The sequence below is a fragment of the Grammomys surdaster genome, unplaced genomic scaffold (assembly GCF_004785775.1).
Source record: "Grammomys surdaster isolate TR1022 unplaced genomic scaffold, NIH_TR_1.0 130, whole genome shotgun sequence".
NCBI lineage: Eukaryota > Metazoa > Chordata > Mammalia > Rodentia > Muridae > Grammomys > Grammomys surdaster.
The window spans coordinates 8,209,189-8,229,560 of record NW_021604588.1 but is presented as its reverse complement, the minus strand read 5'-3'; the positions used below and the strand labels follow the sequence as shown (position 1 = coordinate 8,229,560).

The following is a 20,372-nucleotide window of genomic DNA, read 5'->3' as shown; positions in this document are numbered from 1 at the left end:
TTCTTATCTCTTAGACCAGACTCATCCTGTGTCCAGGGAAGTCCAAAACACTGGCTCACATTGACTCTTCTGATTTTAACTAGCTTTGGAATCCTAATCGTGTCAGTGCCATTGGAATGAGCAATCACAGCTACTTATAGCCCATAACCTGATAAAAATCTCCAATCCTCTGGATGAAGAAGGCAGAGCTGAGGTTTTCCTGTTTTTCTTATTGTACATCAGAGAGGAATCGTCTCAGCAGAACACAGTTCCCTTCTCGAGTGACTCTGGAGGAATTTTGAGACCATCCCTTGCTCCAAAATAAGGAACAAAGCTTGAGACCTTGTCACGGGAACATAAAGTCAGATTACTAAACGTCTATGTCTATTGGTAAGTCTTCTATGGATGAACTTATTAAGTGCCTCCCTCAGCAGCCTCTAGGATGGCGTGAGTTAATGGTTTGGAAGGTTTTTTTTTTTTTTTTTAACCAAATATTGATCTATTACATTAACTGAAACAAAAAAGCAAGCCATTCTAGAAAGTTGACTAACTTAGGTTTACATATCATCAATTTTCTGTTGCTGTGTTTCCTGCTCTATTCTGTGCCTAGGATTAAATTTTCCTAGTTTTTGTGCTACTTACAGATCTTATCTGCTAATCCTAAATCCACAAGTATCAAGGTCAAGGGCTTGAGAGTCACTTTTACACAGTTTCATTCTGTATATTTTACACAAGCACAGGAAAAGTGGGTCTCAATGTCCAGTTGTTTTCTTAGAGTCTTAGAGTCTGATCTCTTAGGGAACTTGTTATAGTCTTATAAGAGGCGGAGTTTGTATTATGTGGTGGCTGAGTTAGGATTAGGCTTGAGAAATTAAGTGTCTGCTGTTAAGAGGCTATAAATCCCAGAACATACTCTTGTTCCAACCCAGGTCTCACCAGCTTTGGCTCAAGGTTAAGCAGCTATGGGTGCCTTCGCCCACCCTGATTATTCGTCTGAATCTACTACAACAGATAATGCTTGAACTGACACAACCCGTTTAGGGATATGCTCTTATTGGACAGTCTGTGCCTGTCAGCACTCTGAGGTATTTGTACACTAAAGAAGAATGTGTGGGTATCTGCCTCCATAGATAAAGATTACTTCCTAGTAAATATGGAAGTGGGTCACACTGGATAACTGATCCAGTGCTGAGCTCAGATACAGGATAATTTCCTGATAAATTTGATAAGATCTCCAAGTCAATTTAAAACATACTCGAAAGAAGACTTTGCTTGGAGGTTCCCAAACATCCCAGGTTTAAAGTGATGCTTTGCATGTCAGCAATCCCGTCACAGTAACCCCAGGACAAAGTTCCTCTTGTTAAGTTCAAGCCCAAACAACTCTGTGCTTATATTCTAACCATTGTAGTTGGTTGTACTAATAATAAAGAAATTGAAAGAAAAGTCATTTTTATTTCACTCGTAATCACATTCAGTGTGGATCTATGGGGCCGCTGAGCACTGCAAATTCTCAGATCTTAGAATCAGCTAAGATATGTTCTTCTCATTTGTTGTTCCATGTCCACTTTCCTACTTTTTATCATAGAAGCTGTTCCCTGCTTCACAAAGCTGCATGGGAGGTGGTGGGGGTATTGAATAGAACACAGCCCTGTCTCATGTTAAAACTGTGTGTGTGACATGCTCCAGGCTCATGACAGTACCCCAGTACTCTAGAGGTTGACCTGGGGAATAGGCAGAAGCTCAAGGCCAGCCTGGGTTACACTGAGTCCAGACCGGTCTGAGATAGAGTGAGACCCTGTCTAAGACTGGGGTGGTGAGGTGGGAGTGTTGGGGGAACACCCTCATAGAAGCAGGGGGAGGGAGATTAGAAGGGGAGTTTCAGAGGGGAAACTGGGAAGGGGGATAACATTTGAAATGTAAATAAATAACCAATAAAAAATTACATCTGAGATATCATAAACTAAAGTTCAAAACACTGAATATCACTGTGTTCTCTGACACTCTTAAATAACTCGAGGCTCCTCTGTCTTTGGGAATGAGACTCCCAAGCCCACATATTATCTCAATAATGGAGGGACATGTTCAATCTGACCTTGTTTAATTAGTTATTTGTGTTTTCCTTCCTTGAGGTGAAAGAGACAGTACAAAATCTATAGTAAAACATAGTCACTTCTGACCCTGTGGGTAAACACTCGCAACTTCTGTGCAACTAAGTGTGATTTCCCAGCTCATTTGGAAATCAGTGTGGTTTAACTGTTTTATTATCTTTGTTAAATCTCTATTCTCTCTGTAACACCAACCTTAGCAAGCTCACCCTGGTTTCTTGACGTATGACTTGATGTCTTTCATGCTCACTTAACCTTGACAATGCTGTCTTCATAACAATAATAATTTTCCTTTTAAAACTTCCAAATAATAATTGGTCTTTTTTTGAAAGTTCTAAAAAGTAATACTATTTTAAATGCTAATTTTGCATCAAGATGTAAAATAACTCCACAATAATTAGTAACATTAACAAACTATATCCATTAACAAACTGTCTTAGTCACCTCACAAGTGCAGGAATTACAGGCATGTGGCAACAGGCATATTTGACACCAGTTACTTTCGGGGCCTGGCATAGCCCAAGAGCTACTTTCAGTGCCACTTGAACATTGACAGAGTGAGTCATGCAATACCTGAGGTTGGGTATACTTCTATCTTCATATTAGGGAAGAGGAAATGCAGATACAGACATATTAAATTATCGGCTCTACTGATAATTATTCAGCACTGAAATTCAAACCCATGTCTCTAACTTGCCATATCCTACATACTGAAACAAAGCCCCCAAGGACTCCTCAGAAGTGGCTGAGTAAGTCTGGTTTACACAGGGTTACAGTGACAGACTGGTGGAGGGAGGTGTTTCACATATGGCATAATTGATAAATAGTGTTTGTAAGCTATGACTCAGGATATTAACTTCCAATACATATTTGCTCTGTTAGTTTATTTTTTATTGAAAAGCATGCAAGATGATGGATTCATTCTACCCAACAAGAAATCAACCCATTACCAAATATTTATTCAACACTATTATAGCACAAACATCATACTAAGAATACACACACATCAAAGAAAACATCCTACTTTGGGGAAGCATGGCCTTGTGTAGGAAGAAGACCCACAGATATGATCAACTTAATCAATAACAAAATGTCGTGTGTCTCTTTGGGTGCACTCTGTAGTGTCCCTAGGAATAAAGAGAGAGTTCAGCTCACCGTGTAGTCAGACAGCTACAAATGCCTCATGGAGCCATTGTCATCCTGGAGCTATTCCCTGACTCTGGAGCCTGTTGCCTCACCTCCTCTGACTACTGAAATCCTAGTGACCCCTCAAAACTTAAAGCAACCATCATGCCTGCTGTCAATTTCCTGTCACCCCAACATCAACATTAACATTTCCTCTTTCCAGCTCTTACTATAATTTAGAGATAAAATATCCTGGTGTGTAAACAAAAATAATTGAAATTCTTGCTTTTCAAGATTGACTTTCCCACCAAACTGATCACTGCTTTAAACAAAGGTTCAGTAAAAACCTAACTTGCCAGTGTTGTCAACAAAGAAGCCACTCGGTGAGTGTTTGCTGTCTGAATGAACCAGAGAATGACCTCCAGAGTCTACACTTAGGATCCTTGAGGGCATCTGATTTCACTCTCTACATGAACTATTAATCTCTTACTGAGACTGTCTCCAAAAGTTTGTGATCTGAACTCCACCTAGGGCTTAGGTAAAGCCGATCTCAGAACTCGAAATATTAGTGAATGTTTTTATAGTAGATCTTTGCAGTTGCACCACTAGTCCTGGTCCTAATTCTTTTCTCTGTGAGGGAAAAGCAAGTATTTTTGTTACTGTATCAGACTCTCCAAGTAAGAGTCAAGTGAGAGTCCAAGTAATGTGCTCTTTTGCAAAGTGAACCTGGGACACTTTAGTTCCTTGTCTCAAGGCTCCATTGCTAGCCTCACTGCAGAACTACTGCGTGACTTCCTCCCTCTTCTTCTATTAACAATAGGATACATATGTTCTTATTTCCTACCTTCAGCAAGCCTATTCCTGAAACAACAGCACTCCAGGCCAGGATACTGGTCTCTGCTGTCTGAATGCACGTTCTTCTCTGGGTAACTGAGGAAGGGCCAGCCCCTACTAATTAGCTTTCTCTGAGACAGCCACACTCACCCTGCTGACCTCCTCTCTAGTTTCAGCAAAGCCACAGGGGAATTACCTCCCTCTCTTTCTTAACCCAGCTATTAGAAAAGGATCCTCACCTTTCCAGAGTACAAAGTAGCCTGCACTGCTTCTGGATGCCCTGCTAACACCCTCTCCAGGGGCAGTATGCTAACACTCTCTCCAGGGGCAGCATGCTTCTGCACACGGCTTTCAATGTCAACGTTTATACGTTTATATGCAATGTCCTCTTCCCCCTCACCACCACCCCCAGGGTCTGGTTGTTGTTTTTCTTTTATTTTTTTTTTTAAAAGTAGTTATTCTTCATTGAATGTCTGGTAAGTAAACAACATTATATCCTGTGTCACAATGAGGAAACTGGAACCCAAGGAGATAAGCAGTTCTCCCATGTCACCACACTGATTCCTAATAGAGCAAGGACTCAAAACAGATGCATCTTGACCCAGCACCTAAGCTCCAGCTCTCTCTCTCTCTCTAAATGTAGGGTCAAGGGACTCCTCTGGGATCCAGAAAGAGGGAATATGTAAGTGTGACATTCTATAGTACCCGTTTGGGTCTAACACTTGCCTCTTCTGAAAGGAATCTTCTAGACTTCCCTGGCAATGTATAGCTAGTCGCTGTAGAAAGTAACCTATCTTTCAACCCCTTCGCAGACACCTGAAAAGGGGAACTTCTGATTCAAGAAGACAGTTCTGTTATAGAATATATTTAATCTCAATCATGGGCTTCTACCCCACCTTTAAATTATTCAATTCCCAGATAAAATTTAAAAATGAAAGAACATACACAGACTGGACCTAGGGCTCCCTGCACATGTGTAACAGATGTGAAGCTTGGTCTTCATGTGGGTCCCAAACAACTGGAGTGGGGGCTATCCCAAAAGCTGTTGCCTGTACACAGGATATGTTCTTCTAGCTGGGCTGCCTTGTCTGGCCTCAGTGGGAGAGGAAGCACCTAACCTTGCACAGAGAATTCAAGTGCTGGGGAGTAACCAGAAGACCCCCACCAGCTCAAAGGAGAAGTGGATGGGGGTTGGAGGGATGAGGGAAGGATTGAGTGAGAGGGTGACCAGAAGGGGGTCAATGAGCTGAATGTAAAGTGAAAGAGTACAAAACAAAATTAAATTTTAAATAAATAAATAGATAAAATAATAAATATATAATTAATATATAATATACATAATGTATGCATGTATAATATATAAATATATAATGTTTTATAGGGAGATATAATATACAAATGTGTTTCTATATAAATATATTTTAAAATATAATTTGTAAATATATAATAAACTCCTAATTAATAATAAGAATAAAATAAAAACAGTTCTGTATTCATTACACCATATCCTCAGAGCCTCCCTAGAAGGAGCACACAGCAGAGAGTAAAACAGCCTGAGCCCCCATGGCCAAACTGCTTCTCTTGGGTTTCCAATCCTAAAAATACAAATAACACATGCTCAACTCTGTGAACCGTTTATGTGGGAAACAATAAAATAGAAAATGTTCAGGAAAATGTCAGCACTGTGTACTGTGTACATCCTTGTAGTTGAGGGATAGGGCTCGTGTGATACAGTCCATGCCTAGGATTCATGAAGCTCAGGACCACAAAAACAGGATATCGTGGCAGATGCCTGCAAGCCCAGCGCTCCTGATGATAAAGGGAGAAGGATGAGAAGTTCAAGGTCACCCTTGGCTACATAGTGAGTTTGAGACCAGTCTGGCTTTGTGAGACTCTGTCTCAAAAAAAAAATAATTGAGAGAGAGAGAGAGAGACTTAAAGAGATAAAGTTATGTCAGAAACATATTGAGAAAGAACATCTAATAGTTTATTTAGTGTGTTGTGCTGAATGTGTATGTTCTTGATGAGAAATTCAGAGAAATTACAGAAAAGAAGAAACCAACTTTGGGAATAGCTTACACTATTGAGCATTTACGATAATTACCAGTATCTATTAAGATACTTGACACACGTTAATTCATTTGATCCTCAGAACACACTACAAAGAAGCTACAAGACTTTCTCCATTTTCACAATGCCCATAGGAACTAAATAATTCAGATCATACAGTTTTAACTGATACAGTTGGTCATTTATCCAAATGTGCTGTTGCCTCATGGTGTTCTTACAAACCCACGGTATTAACACATGGCCAGAAAACCCTGAAAGCCCTACACCCATTCGGACTGTGCCATGTGCGCACAGAGGTGAACCGCATCAGACTGAAAGAGGAGAAACATCTCCTCTGTCCACCCTTCCACTCTAAGTCCTCCCTGGCAGCCACCTCGTCTCTTCCATTGGTGACTACTTGTGAATTATATTCCAGTAGCACTGTTGTGGCCTTGGCCGGATGCCAGGACAGAACCCAGAAGGCAGTGCCGTAGCACCTGTGGTGACCACAAGTGTCTTGGCTAATAACCCCACCCTACCAGCTGCTGTGTAGTTTTCTGGGATGTCCCAAACCACCAATCCGAGTGTCCTTAATGTGATTTTTTTTAAGAGATAGAGAAAGAAGGAGAGAGAGAGAGAGAGAGAGAGAGAGAGAGAGAGAGAGAGAGAGAGAGAGAGAGAGGTTTGTGTGTGTGTGTGTGTGTTTGTGTGTGTTTTCCAAGGCCACCCTCTCCTGTCTGCTGCTCCAGCCTGTTCTGGGGTTGGAGCCTGGAGGATGGAGACAAGCCAGTTCAGAATGCAAGACTCTGCCCACCACCAGAAGGGTCTGGTTTCAGCCACTCTGCCAGAAGCTACAATTGCGTTAAAGACCACAAGTGAGTGAACAGAGAGCCAGCTCCGGCCAAGGGGTGGGGTCATAGCCCAGCTCAGGGGTTAACCCAATGACCTGTACATTTTCTTTCTCACACTGACACACCACAGATAGTCTACAGAGGACACAAACTGAGGAAATCTCTTAATCTCCTAAATTCTTATCCTGGTTTGTTGAGTAGCCAAGGCTCGGGTGGGGCTTTTGTGAATAAGACGCTGCTCTTGGTTTTCCCTCTGCAGAGAATCATGGTGAAGAGAGTCGCAATTGTGGGAGCTGGGGTCAGTGGCCTGGCCTCCATCAAGTGCTGCCTGGAAGAGGGACTGGAGCCCACCTGCTTCGAGAGGAGCTGTGACCTGGGGGGACTTTGGAGATTCACGGTAAGTAGGTGATTCCCATACTTTTATCTTTCTACTGGAAAGAGCCTTGAAAAGATTGGAAAGGTCTGCCGAGTGGAGACCTACTTTAGGGAGACCCCAGAATTGTAAAAAGGTTAAAAAAAAGCCCCCAGAAAAGTAAAAAGAAACAGGGACTGAACTCTAGAGGGAGGTTCCAACAGCCTTATAACTGTCTAAGAAGAGGAAGAAATAACCCCAGAGAACCTCACAAAGCAGAGAGGAAAAATCAATGCCTGGGTCTGACCAGGATAGCACAGGGTAAGGGTGCAGGACTCAGAGCGGGAATCTGCAAAGAACAGAGGCTGTAGTGAGAATTTGAACCTCTACTCACAAAACTGTGCTGCCTCTAGTCACATAGTTTCCCGGCCCTGCTTCAGCTGACCGGGTTCGGTAAAGCAGCGGGAGTCTCATACATAACCCAAGATCCTGCTGCCTGAACAAAGGTCGTCCACACCGTGTACAAGCAGTAGTAGAGAATGTGAGTTTGGGGGTGGGGGTGGGGGTGGGGAGTAAAAGATGTAAGCCTCCAGAATCTCAGTTGGGCAATGTTGTGAACTGATCCAGGGTCTGAAAAGCCCACCCTTGGCTGGCCAGGAGCCCTGGTGGGGAATCACAGCAGTCCTGGTGCATGCCAATGAAACCCCAAAGCCAAAAGAGGAAAGTATTCTTTGGGCTCCAGCACTCAGCCGGGAAAGAGTTTTTGTGTTTTGTTTTTTTGGGGGGTAAGGGGTGTTTAACTCTCCACAGCTTCTAGGAGAAAAGATTTCCCATGAACTTTAGGCAAGCTGTCAGGAGCTGAGGAATGGAGCAAGTGTCAGACAGCCGGGCCTCAGAACCCCTGGGAAACAATCCCCGTTTATAGAAGCCGGGAACTTGGAACTGAAATAAAGTAATTTTTTTTTTCTAAACTAGAGAACAAAACTTCAGAGAAGCCACTGTTGCCTGTTCAGGCAGTCTTCCAGTGCAGTCAGGCGTGGCTCACATAAAAATGTGTATGTTAATGTGCTCGACTACCAGACACATCTCTTCGATGTAGAGAAAATTTCCACAGGGATCTGATAAAGGAGCTCACCTGTCCTCCTGATTCAAACTGCATCTGTTCTGACAGGATGGCAGAACTCTTGCATGTGCTAAAACTCCTTTTCCACATTCGTTGCAGGCATTATTAATCAAACCATTGGCCTTTCTACAGTGAGCCTCAGTATGCCAGATGAGTACATCTGATCAGCCAAGGTTGAGAACTGGCACAGAAAAAAAAAAATGTTGCATTAAATTCCGTTATTTGGCTAAAATAAATTTCAGTCAAAACAAAAAGTGAGTACAAAGGTCAAAAGCTGTACTTAGCTTCTTGAGATACTAGACAAAAATGCTCACTGGGGTCACAGTCATGTAACTATTAACCCTAAAATTCATTTATGTAAACTTCAAGAGAAATTCGTCTCCATCCAGTTGTGCCCAGCTCTTGTGAGCAGATCAAACAGCTGCACAAAGAGCACTGTGGGGGACACAGAGATGAGAAGGATTCACCTCTTCTCTGGAGAGCTATTGGCAGAAGAAAGGCTAATGATCTTACAAGTCACAAACAGCCCTACAGGTGTGGAAATGAGGACAAGGTTACAGCCACTGCTGGGAAACCAGAAAGGCTATGTAAAATGGACCCATGGTGGGTGTTAGAAGGGTCCAAGAAACAGAAGAGAGCATGCTCAGAAAATATAAAGATTATTTATTGATGCATGCAATGTGTCTGAGTGACAGAAGGAAAGCAAGCAGTTGAATGTCTGGGCAACTTTAATAGCAAAGCAGAAAAGCAAAGTTTAGAAAATTCTTTGTTGGTGCTGCTGCAGCTGCTGCTGTTGTTCTATTTGAATATATGCATGACAGAAAGACCCAAAGATGACTATATCCGAAAACTGAAAGTCCCTAGATGGCAGGACGTGATTGAATATGCAAGTCCAAACTGAGACACTATCCTTACAGAAAATATGGCGAGTGGGATTGTGGGCCCAAGAAAGGGGGGTTAATCCTAGGAAGACAAAGAGGTAAGAGATATTCTTCCCCAAAGACTGGAGGAAAGGGAGAGGGAGCATAAGAAGAGGGCACACAGGAGAGGGAGCACAGTAAAGGGAGCACACAACAGAGGACACACAGGAGGTGGCACACAGGTAAGGTACCCCCATTCAAAGTCAAGAACTAAGAATTCTTTGGAATTCCATTTCCAAATAGAAAGAGGGCATGATTCTTATAGAGATTATGAACTAGTTTATTTAATTGACCACTACCAGGACTATGACTCTAGTCCTCCGAGCTAACACAGAAGACAAAGTTTTCAGTGGGGAAAGTAAGGACATCATAAACTGAAGCAGGGGGAGAGGATGGAAGTTACTAATACACACACACACACACACATACACATGCATACACACACACACACTGATAAAGACCCCTTCTGACTGCCACTCAAGTGAACAGAGACCAAGTGTATGGAACACTTTTGTCACAGTGAACCTTTTCAGCCAACCAAGATGGAGGAAGAGCTCACAACAGTAGTACTGTTGGTTAATGGTCTCAGCTGTAAAATAATAGTTGACAGTGAAGGTTGGAACTCAGTTGCTAGATGACAGAACACATGAAGCCATGGGTTGGATCCCCCAGAACCCAGCATAGTAGTCCAGTCCAGTGAATTCCACACTCAGGAGGTAGAGGTAGGAGGATCAGAAGGAAATTCAAAGTCATCTTCGGCTACATAGTCAGGCTACCTAGGACCCTGTCTCCAAAAACAATAAAATAGTTGAAAGAAAAGAAGCTGAAGGTTTGTCTTGCCAGTAACAGTGAATATTGCTTTTATAGAATTTGACAGCAGGAAGGGAACATGGGACGTAATCTTTAAGTAAAACCACATCAGCATTGTCTGAAGAGGATTAACAGTACTGACTGACACATATCCTGCTTCCTCCTCCACACCCTGAGACAGATTTCAGGGCTTACACCAACCAAAGGATGATGCCCTTCTGTGGGTATATAAAGATCTTCACATACATCCTTTCATTCAGCCAACATTTATTGATAGCCTACACTTTTATTTCCCTCCGTTTTTGTTCTCAGTAAGAGGAAAGTTGGAGTATAAAAAGAGATCATTCTTCATCTGTCGCTTCCCTAAACTGGGTTAACTTAACCTTTAAAAAAATAATTTTAAAGTACTAGTGTGTGTGCAAGCATGTGGCATGTGTAAGCGTGGGCACAGGCACGCCACAGCACATGTGTGAAGGTCAGAGCATGCCTTTTTGGAATCAGTTCTCTCACCTTTATGTGGGTCCCAGGGATCAGACTCAGGTCACCAAGCTTGTGTGCTGCCATCTCTCTGGCCCCTACAGTGTTCTTTTAAAAGTCTTAGTTCTAAAACTTCAATAGTCTTGGTGGGTTTCCTTTTATTCATGTATTCTAATGATATTTATTGAGTTTCTGTTATCCATGGTGGAGTACACTAGGCAGACCCCTCTCTTCATACACCTTAGATTCTTGACTATAACAGATTTCCTCAAAGATGTCTACAGCTCTCCTCCACACACCCAAGAGCTGGCCCTTGTCTTTCAGGGAGGGTGACTCTCATGAAGAAGCAGTGTGTGATATGATGATGCCCCTCTTTCTCTGTCTCCCTCTTTCTCTTTCTCTGTCTCTCTGTGTCTCCTGTCTCTCTCTTTCTGTCTCTCTGTCTCTCTCTGTCTCTCTCTCTCTGTGTCTCTCTCTCTGTCTCTCTCTGTCTCTCTCTCTCTCTCTGTCTCTCTCTCTGTCTCTCTCTGTCCCTCCCACCCTCCTAATTCCCCTCACCCCCCTCTGTCTCTCAGGATTGAACCCAGGACCTAGTACATGCTAGTCGTGCATTCTTTCACTAAGCTTACATCCTAAGCCCTCTGGATATCCTAGCACAAAGGAAACAAGGAGAAAATTTTCTTTCTTAATGAACAGATATATGCATAAGGAGAAAAGCTTTTAGTTAGGAAACATTTCAGCAGATTTTTTTGTTTGTTTGTTGTGTTGTTATTGCTGTTTTCAGGCAGAATGTCTATTACCCAGGCTAGTTTTCAACTCAATACATAACCAAGGATAACCTTCAATTTCTGATTCCCCCTGACTCTACCTCCCAAATGCTGGAATTACAGACTGCTAACAGGTCCAGTTTTATGCCATGGAGAACAAACGCAAGGCTTTATGCATGCTAGGAAAGCAGTCTACCGGCTGAGCTCCGTCTCCTGCCCCTCTAGCTAGGAATTTTAATACATCTTTTTTTTTCTTTTTTGTGATATAATTATACTTAATTAAATTTTTTAAAAATAATATAAAACAAAGGTATCAAATTCTCAAAGAATTAATTAAAATATGATTACAAAAAAATTTCTTTATATTTTTAGCTTGTACCTTTTGGGTTTTTTCTCTCATTTTTATTATACTTTAAGTATTTCGTGCAACATATTTTAATCATCTTCTCCCTCTCCTCCAGCTCCTTCCTAATCTACTCCCCCTCTCCTACACACACTTATCTTCTCTCTCTCTCTTTTGCAAATCAAGTCAAATTTGTACTGTCTATATACTCTTGAATGTGTGACCTTCTACAGGACTGTGGTCAATATACCAGGGGGCTATACCTTTAAAAATTAAAAAACTGACTCTCTCCCCTCTCCCCTCTCCATTCTCCTGTCTCCCAGTAGCTCCTCTCCTGGGGACTGAACTTTATGTTCACCTTTTCTGTCGATGCTGGGACTTTTCTGGCCTGAGCCTGCATAGGTTTTGCACATATTGTCATGACACCTTTGAGTTCATAAATGTAACTGCCTTTTTGTGCCTTGAAAACACTACTCCTGGCTTTTACAGTATTTCCACTCTTTTTTCCACAATAATCCCTGAGAACCCAGAGTAGGCGGTTGTGTTATAGATCTACCATTGAGGTGTAAGCATTCCTTAGTCTTTAGGACTGGTCCTTGGCCCTATAAGGTACCAATTACTTAAACACAACCAGAAAGTGGTGGTTACCTCCATGGTGTTCATACCACTATTACACATAGGCACATCTTTCTAGTCCAGCCATTACTGTAGCTCACACTGGTTCATAGCTGGGTAAGACTTAGGATTACTTTTCTCCGCCAGTAGTATGCATAGTACCTTCCAGCACTGTGAAATCCAGCCCAGAGGGAAGAAGCTTCTAGGTCAGTATCAGTTTGATTTCTCTATATTCTGTGACTCAAGTATGTGGTGTTTTCATCAATGGAATCTTACTGTCAAGTTCTGGAGGGAAAACAAAAGTAACTGTCAATGACAGTAATGTTTGTGGGTCTCTATGTCCACAATGGGAAAAAAAAGTTCAAAAGAGATAGTCCACTTCTGGCACTGGGATTTTTTGGTTTTGGTTTTGGTTTTTTTGTTGTTGGTGGGGATATTTTTGTTTTGTTTTGAGGGGGAGTTGGTAAGTCTGTGGTGTGGAGTAGGGGCGTTATCCCCTCATTATAGGCTAACTCTTCTTATGTGTCTATATGTATGGATTTTAGAAAGCTTTTACAGTAGTAGGTGGAAACTACTGTACGACTGTTTTTGAAAGGTCTTTAACATTATCCATCTCTATTTCCAGCTCTCCCTTCCTACATATTCTAAACCCTACTTAACCCATCCTGTTCCATTATCCCTCTTTAACCCTTTATACCACTGTGTTCAATTTACCTCTCTTGAAAACCATACCACCATGGTTCCGTACTAATTTCCTTTCTAATGTCCTGACTAATTTCCTAATGAAATATGTACATTTGAAGATTTAAAACAAACATCTAAAAACAGGAGGGAAAAACACAACATATGTCTTTCTGAGTCTGGGTTACCTCAGGATAAGTGTTTCCAGCTCCACCCATTTAGCTGTGAACGCCATAGTTTTGTTTAAGAACTGAATTCCGTTGTGTAAATGTATCACATTTTCATTTTCCATTCATCACTTGACTAACATCTTGTCCATTTTCACTTCCTAACTATTATGACTCGTGCATCAGTGATATAGATGCCAGAATCCTTTGGTTATTTGCCCAAGGTCAGTACAGCTGGATCATGTGCTGAATCTATCTCTAGACTTTTTTGGACCTCCTACACTGACTTCCATAGTGTCTGCCCCAGTGTACACTGCCACCAACAATCAGTAAGTGTTCCTCTTATCCCCACATACATGACTGCATTTTTTGTCGTCTGTTTTGCCTTTGTTTTGAATCTTAGCCATTTTGACTGAGGTCAGATGGGATTTAAAAGTTGTATTAGTTTTCATTTCCCTGATGCCTTAAGGATGATGACCATTTTTTAAAATATTCCTTGAATATTTGTATTTCCCCCTTTTGTAAATTCTCTCTTTAGTTCAATGCCCTTCCCCCTTTTTGCTTTTATTATTTCTGTTATTTGAAACAATTTTTAGACTTAAATATATTTTGATCATATTCTTCTCCTCTTCCGAGTCCTTTCAGACTCTCTCTCCTTCCCTACCCACCCGTCTTTAAGTTCTTTCTCAAAATAAGATAAGAAAGACCTTTGACCCAGAGCACTTCTGTTGCCAGCAGCTCTCCAGAAGTGTCTCCCCGATATCACAGCTAATCGTTAACTTTAACGAAAAGCTTAACAGAATTGTTTCAGGCACCTTTGACACTGCCATGTCCATTTAGCCAGGGGGATGCATACCACTGACCCTCCGTACAGATGGAAAAACTGAGACCAAGAGGATTTAAGAAAATTCCATATTTCACCCAATAAAAAGAAAGACCTCAAATATGGATCTAAGGCAGTCTGCCCCTGTGCTGTGGAGACACACCACCATAGTTCTACCGTTTCACAGTTCAAAAGTCAGGCAAACCCTGAGTTGTGCACAGTTCTATTAAGTGCCCCAATGGGTGGTGGTGACGATCCCACAGTGCTGCCAAATCAAAGAGGACCAGAACCCTAAACCCTCCCATTCCTTCTCTGTTTCTTTCTCCAAAGACAATCTCCCCTTAATCCCTTTCCTTTGTTTTCTCATTTCATGATAACTAAACTATTCCCCTAAACCAGGACCCCACCAATTCTCAGCAGGCATATACTCCCACAGCAAGTGCCAGGGCAACTAGAAGAGATACACAGGATTTACTCTCACTGCTTGGGACTAGGGGGTACAGGTGGGGGTAGGGTTGTCTGGAGACAGGTCCAGAGGGTCTGGAAATCACTGGGACCAATTGGAGAGTCCTTGAGGTAAATTCTGAAAGGAGTGGTCCAAGACCCATAAATAGCATTGAGACGTAACATGGACTCTTGCTCACTCTACATGTGTTCAGTACTCAAGTCTTGACATTTATACAGGAGAAGCAACAGATTGGAAGAAAGAGAGAAGGGAGCAGAGTTCACCTTGGATTCTGCCCTAAAGGCTAAGCTGCCTCTCTGTGGCTAACATCTGTGATAGATTATTTCACAATAGGCTTTAGTGTTTCCTGGAAACTTCTCTTTCTGCCTTTACAAGCATTTTCTAAGTTTTGCAAAAGAGAGGGCTTCTCCACCCCAACCCTTCTAGTTTTGCTTGTTTGTTCACTTGCAGTAAGAATTCATGGAATACAGGGCAGCTTGGCTTCTTTAGTTCCCATGAGCCCTCATTACTCTCTGATGTATAAACACACCATTATAATGCTGTAATTTGGTGGACTATTTTTATGAAAATCCTCACAAAGTGTGCTATCTCTCCCCATTCCCCCCTTAAAGAGTGTGACTGATGTTATATCTCTCTCTGTCTCTTTCACTCTGTCTCTCTTTCTGTATTTCTGTGTGTGTATATGTGCATGCGCGCACGTGCGCCTGTGCACACATGAGTGATTTACCATTTCTGAAATTTGTACTAGCAGTAATGTAGTTGTGAAGTGTCCGGAAGTCAGAGAAACACAAGAGAATTTGGGCCTTACACAAATTGATCCCCCAAATGTCTCCGGTGTTCCAGAAGCTGACAACACAGCTTCTCCCCTAGAGAGTTTGTCTCCACTTTAGCTCTGGACTTTTTCAGGACTTTAGCTCTTCCTAGAGACTGTTCTTATTCCTATAGCTCACAGGGACACTCATTGTTGTCTGGAGTAAATCAAACCAGCTTTGTACTTAGCGCTCATGTTCACCATCATCTTCAGGGATTTTCCTAAATGTATGTAAATACATACTGTTTCTAATTGCTTAGATGGCGCAACGGTATGCTGATTGAGATGGAAGATTTTAATGCCTTATTAGTTCAAAGTATTCTGTTTTAAAACTGCTATCCAAAGTGAAGCAAATGGTGTTATATTTTTAAAATATAGTTACATCACTCTCTCCTTTTCTCTCTCTCTCTCCAACCCTTTCCATGTCCTCCTTCACTCCCTCCCAAATTGATAGCCTTTTTTATTATTGTTGCATATATAATATACATATCTAAGTATATAAATACAACCTGTTAAGCCCATTTCTGGTGGCTTTCTGCTTTGTCTTGAGTAATAAATTAATGAGTGGTGCTAACTCTCCCACTCTCAGCAGTATCAGTTGATGTAGTTCTCTCTCCACGTGGGACACCCTGATGTTTCTCCCTACGGCATTAGCAGTTCTATTGATATTATCATCCAGGTCTTCTTTTAGGCAGCTAAAGTGAAGCTGTCAGGTGTGGGATCACATACCAAGTTTCAATCAACTTGATATGGCCAGTAACATTGATTCTTAATCATATTTAATTTATTATGTGTGGCTGATATACATTGTGTTCATACGTAGATTTATATACTTTATGGGAACAGAGTGAGCCTATCCATAGGAAAGGTTTATGTTCATGTTTCCACCTATTTGTATGAACAAAAATGACATTTTTCTGCAAAAAGAAACGCTCTCTCTGTGTGTATGTGTGTGTGTATGTATGTGTGTGTGTGCACTACAAATAGTATTATAATACTATGAAATTTTCCTTTGAAATCAATACAATCCTCCATAATACAACCTGAAAGACAGAGGTAACATATGGTCAAAAAATTACTAAAGCTTAACACTTGATCTTTCAGCAGTTATGAAATCTATCACTGCTGCTAACTGAGTCCAAACTGAGGTAGGAAATTGGTTAGTGCCATTCACACAGTTGTCCAGTCTTGAAACTTTGACCTTTCTTCTCCCTAACTCAAATTACTCTCAGAATCCTGCACAACTTGTCTTCCAAGTGCAGACTCTTTCAGTTCCAACTGCCGTTATCTCTGTGCAGGCCTTCAGTAGCACTCAAGATTTGTGTCTTAGGTTCTTAAGCTAAATTTCTCCATCATCATCTTCAAATCCCATAATCTCTGATACATCTTTAATAGAATCAAAATTATGTTTTCAAAGTTTACCATGAACTTTCTATAAAAACCCAAAAACCTTAATTTTTTTTATACAAAGCCTTCATAATTTAAATTCTGTTCCTCCATATTGTTCCGAGAGTAACCCATGAAGCCCAAGTACCTAGCATCATCCCTTGTTTATCCAAGCCTGTGTCCAGGATTTGGTCTATTTGTTTCTATACTTTGCTGTGATGCTGCATGCATGTGAGTTCGTCTCAGACTTATTTGGTGCCATGTCATGACTGAAACAGTGATTGTGGTCAAGCAGATTTCACTGGGCCCAGTGTTGATTATTTCCCAAATGCAAATCCTATTTTAAAAGTTACAGGTATTAATATTGTCTTGATTACTTTAAACTCAACCAATGTTTGAGACTTCAAAAATGTTAATAGCCAGTGTGTGTGTGTGTGTGTGTGTGTGTGTGTGTGTGTGCATGTACGCTCATGAGTATGCACTGTTTTTACAGGAACATGTCGAAGAAGGAAGAGCCAGTCTTTACAAGTCGGTGGTTTCTAACAGCAGCAAAGAGATGTCTTGTTACTCAGATTTTCCTTTTCCAGAAGACTACCCAAACTTTGTGCCAAATTCTCTATTCCTGGAATATCTCAAACTCTATTCAACCCAGTTCAACCTTCTGAGATGCATTTGTTTCAATGTAAGTTATGGACATCCATCAGCAGTCAGGAAGTTTTCTTTTACATGTCTCCTCTTACCTCTCTCTAGCACAGCACTGAGTTCTGTAGATGAACTATCAAACTGGTAAGAATAATGAAGTCTTTGTACAAGATAATACAAACATAGAAGCCCTAGAGACATTTTTCATGTTATAAACCAAACAATAAGGCCAATGGAAAGCACCTAAGAAACCCAACTTCTTGAATGTTGTTGTTGTTGTTGTTGTTGTTGTTGTTGTTTTTAAAGAGAAATCAACACCTCTTGGTTAGTGAGTAATTTTTCCTTTTAAGTTTGACCTGTATAAATTTAGTTTTATAAACATCTTGAGAGTCAAGGTCAAGTGCTTAACTAACATGTCACATTTGAAGATATGGATTTGATCCCTGGCACACAATCAAAAAATCAGAACTTAATACTCAGTGGGAAACAAATGATTATTTGAACCTTAGATTACTCCCAAATAATCCCAGCCATAAGGTTAGCAGCCAGTCTCTAGAGGTGGGTATACTTCAACAATGTTTTCTCTAAGACTTATGAGCTTAAGTACCTATAATCACATTTTTGTTTACAATGATATACAATCTTTGTCTCTATTAAAGCAACGATTGTTACAGGATATTCTCTATGAAAAACAAGGTTATCCAAAAGAAATAATAATTTTCAAGCCTCATCAGAAGCCTGGATTATAATATTGAGACTTAGAGTATAGTGTCTACCTACCATGTCACATATGAAGACTTGGATTTGATTCCCAGGACACAATCAAGAAATCAAAACTTAATGTTCATTTCCATATGTGTGCTCAATAAAAACAACAAAAAAATAGATCATTTGAACCTTGAACTGCTCCCAAGGTTCTATCACTTCCAGTGAGAATTCAAGCAAATCACTCATAGTCTTTGGCTTTTACTTTTCCAAACATAGAAGCCTTCTATCCAATGCATCTTGTTTGATTTGGTAGCCTGGTTAAGACTATAGGATTCTTTTCATTAAGAATGATTGGTCTCTCTGTTCTAGATGCTTTAAAATGTCCACTAGTGTATCAACCAGCAAGCCCTTAAAAGAAATCTGATGGTTGCTAATCATGTCTGTGATTCTTTTCAGACCAAAGTGTGCAGTATAACAAAACGCCCGGATTTTGATGTCTCTGGACAATGGGAAGTGGTCACTGTCCATGAAGGGAAACAAAGCTCAGACATATTTGATGCTGTCATGGTCTGCACTGGTTTTCTAACTAACCTACATCTGCCCCTGGATTCCTTTCCAGGTATAGAATTTTCTACAAATTACTTTGAGTTGTCCTGATACCTGGTTAGTCCCAGGAAGAATTCTTGTGGATTGTCCATTTAAATAGTTAAAATTGCGTTGTGACAATTTTTCCCAAGCAGAACTTTTCCTACTCAGACAGTTTTTGGCTTTCAAGCAAATTATGAATGCAGATGAGAATAATGGATAAGCAGTTTTATGCTTCGTTGAGGTTCGTTGTTCCTCCTTCAGTGACAGGCAGTACTTAGTCTTCTGAAATGTGAGGTGCTTACTCAAGTTGTTTACCTCAGCAGCCTCTTCTCATTGCCAAAATTGTGTTTAAAGGACACAAAGAACAGTGTTGGAATAACAGAATGAGAAACATGACTTGTGCTTGCTTGTTTGCTTGCTTGCTTGCCTCCCTCAGAGTGGGCAAATGAGAGCTTCCTGGCACTGGAACAGCTGGGAAATGAGTCTTAGGATACAAGACTCAAGACATTGTCAGATTTCAGTTTCCTTACCTGGAATTTGCAACCATAATTCATGTTATTCTATGCCAAACATCATCAGTAGTACATCAACTCAGAGAAATAGAAAATTTGATGGCTTGAAAGTTCATTTTACCTATAGCAAGCTTTCAAAAGCTAGAACCAGGAAATTTTTTTTCTTTAGATCATTTAGACATGGCCTAAAGGGATTCTTCCATCTTACACTAAACTCATCTACTTCCAGTTGGCCTGGATTTGCCCCAGAGCAAGAAGGAATCACGGTCGACATAAAAGCCAAAATAATAGAACTCAAAACTCAGAGATGCACATGGTCCTGGATCTGCCCTTGGAGCCACATCAGTAGTCATGCTGGGTTAAGATAGAACAGACTGGAGGCATGCAAACCACTGTGTTAGGCTTGAACTAGATGAACTGTCAACCTGAAAAGCACAAGCTAAACCACGTGGCTCACCAGCTAATGGTCTTTGGCCTCTTCCCTCTCCTTTCTAAATCTCTGGGAGTGGAGAGCTGCGAACAAATTGAGGAACTCAGATTACTTTACCCAAATGTGTGTGTCACACAATCAAGTGAAGAGGACTGTCCAAAGCCTGCAGCCCTTGATATCATTCTCATTGGGCACTACCAATTTGAAAGCCCTGGTTCTGCGATTGTCAAAGAGGCTCTGTGCTCTAAGATTGATTCTGACTACAAATGGATACCTTACAACCATCTCCTCCCTGTTTTGGAATGGTTGTGAACCATGACAAAAATTTAAGTTCAGCGAAGGTATTCAAGTTATTTATCAGAGGTTCTGAATGCAGTTCCAAAGGTGGAGTTCCCAAGAGTCTTTGTAAAAATAATAATTATCACAATTGGATTGAGTATTCCATTTCCCCCAAATAACTAGTTTTATTTCTTTAGTTACATAAATTGTGGCATTTAGTAACACAACCATATTCACCTACTGTAAATCCTTACTCTGCCCACCTGTAAGGTAAGAAGGGAAGGTATTGATCCATAGGAGACTAACGCATGTGGTTTCTCATTTTTGTCCATTTGTAACCCAAACAGCCTGAGTCAGAGATATTACAGGGTAGGTAACTTATGGATCTAGAGATAACTCTATGGTCCATTTTGAGTCTTCCCAGTTGTCCTTTCCTTGAAAGGTCTCTGAACTATATGGCATTCCTGACCTGAGTTAAGAGTTGATACTTGAATTTGGTTTAAAACTAATCTGCACCAAATACAAAATG

The 20,372-nt window shown here is 40.9% G+C and overlaps 1 protein-coding gene across 2 annotated transcripts in view; it reads left to right on the top strand.

The window, feature by feature from the left end:
* Positions 1 to 20,372, top strand: part of Fmo1 (flavin containing monooxygenase 1) — a 32,366-nt gene continuing 11,994 nt past the window's right edge. The window contains exons 1-5 of one of the 2 annotated variants that reach the window (XM_028757915.1): positions 40 to 369; positions 3,503 to 3,592; positions 7,203 to 7,340; positions 17,178 to 17,366; positions 18,491 to 18,653. In XM_028757915.1, the coding sequence (XP_028613748.1) occupies positions 7,209 to 7,340; positions 17,178 to 17,366; positions 18,491 to 18,653 (484 nt within the window). In that variant the 5' untranslated portion in view covers positions 40 to 369; positions 3,503 to 3,592; positions 7,203 to 7,208. Of the gene's footprint in view, positions 370 to 3,502; positions 3,593 to 7,202; positions 7,341 to 17,177; positions 17,367 to 18,490; positions 18,654 to 20,372 lie in introns of both variants that reach the window. The other variant, XM_028757923.1, reaches the window with a different exon arrangement.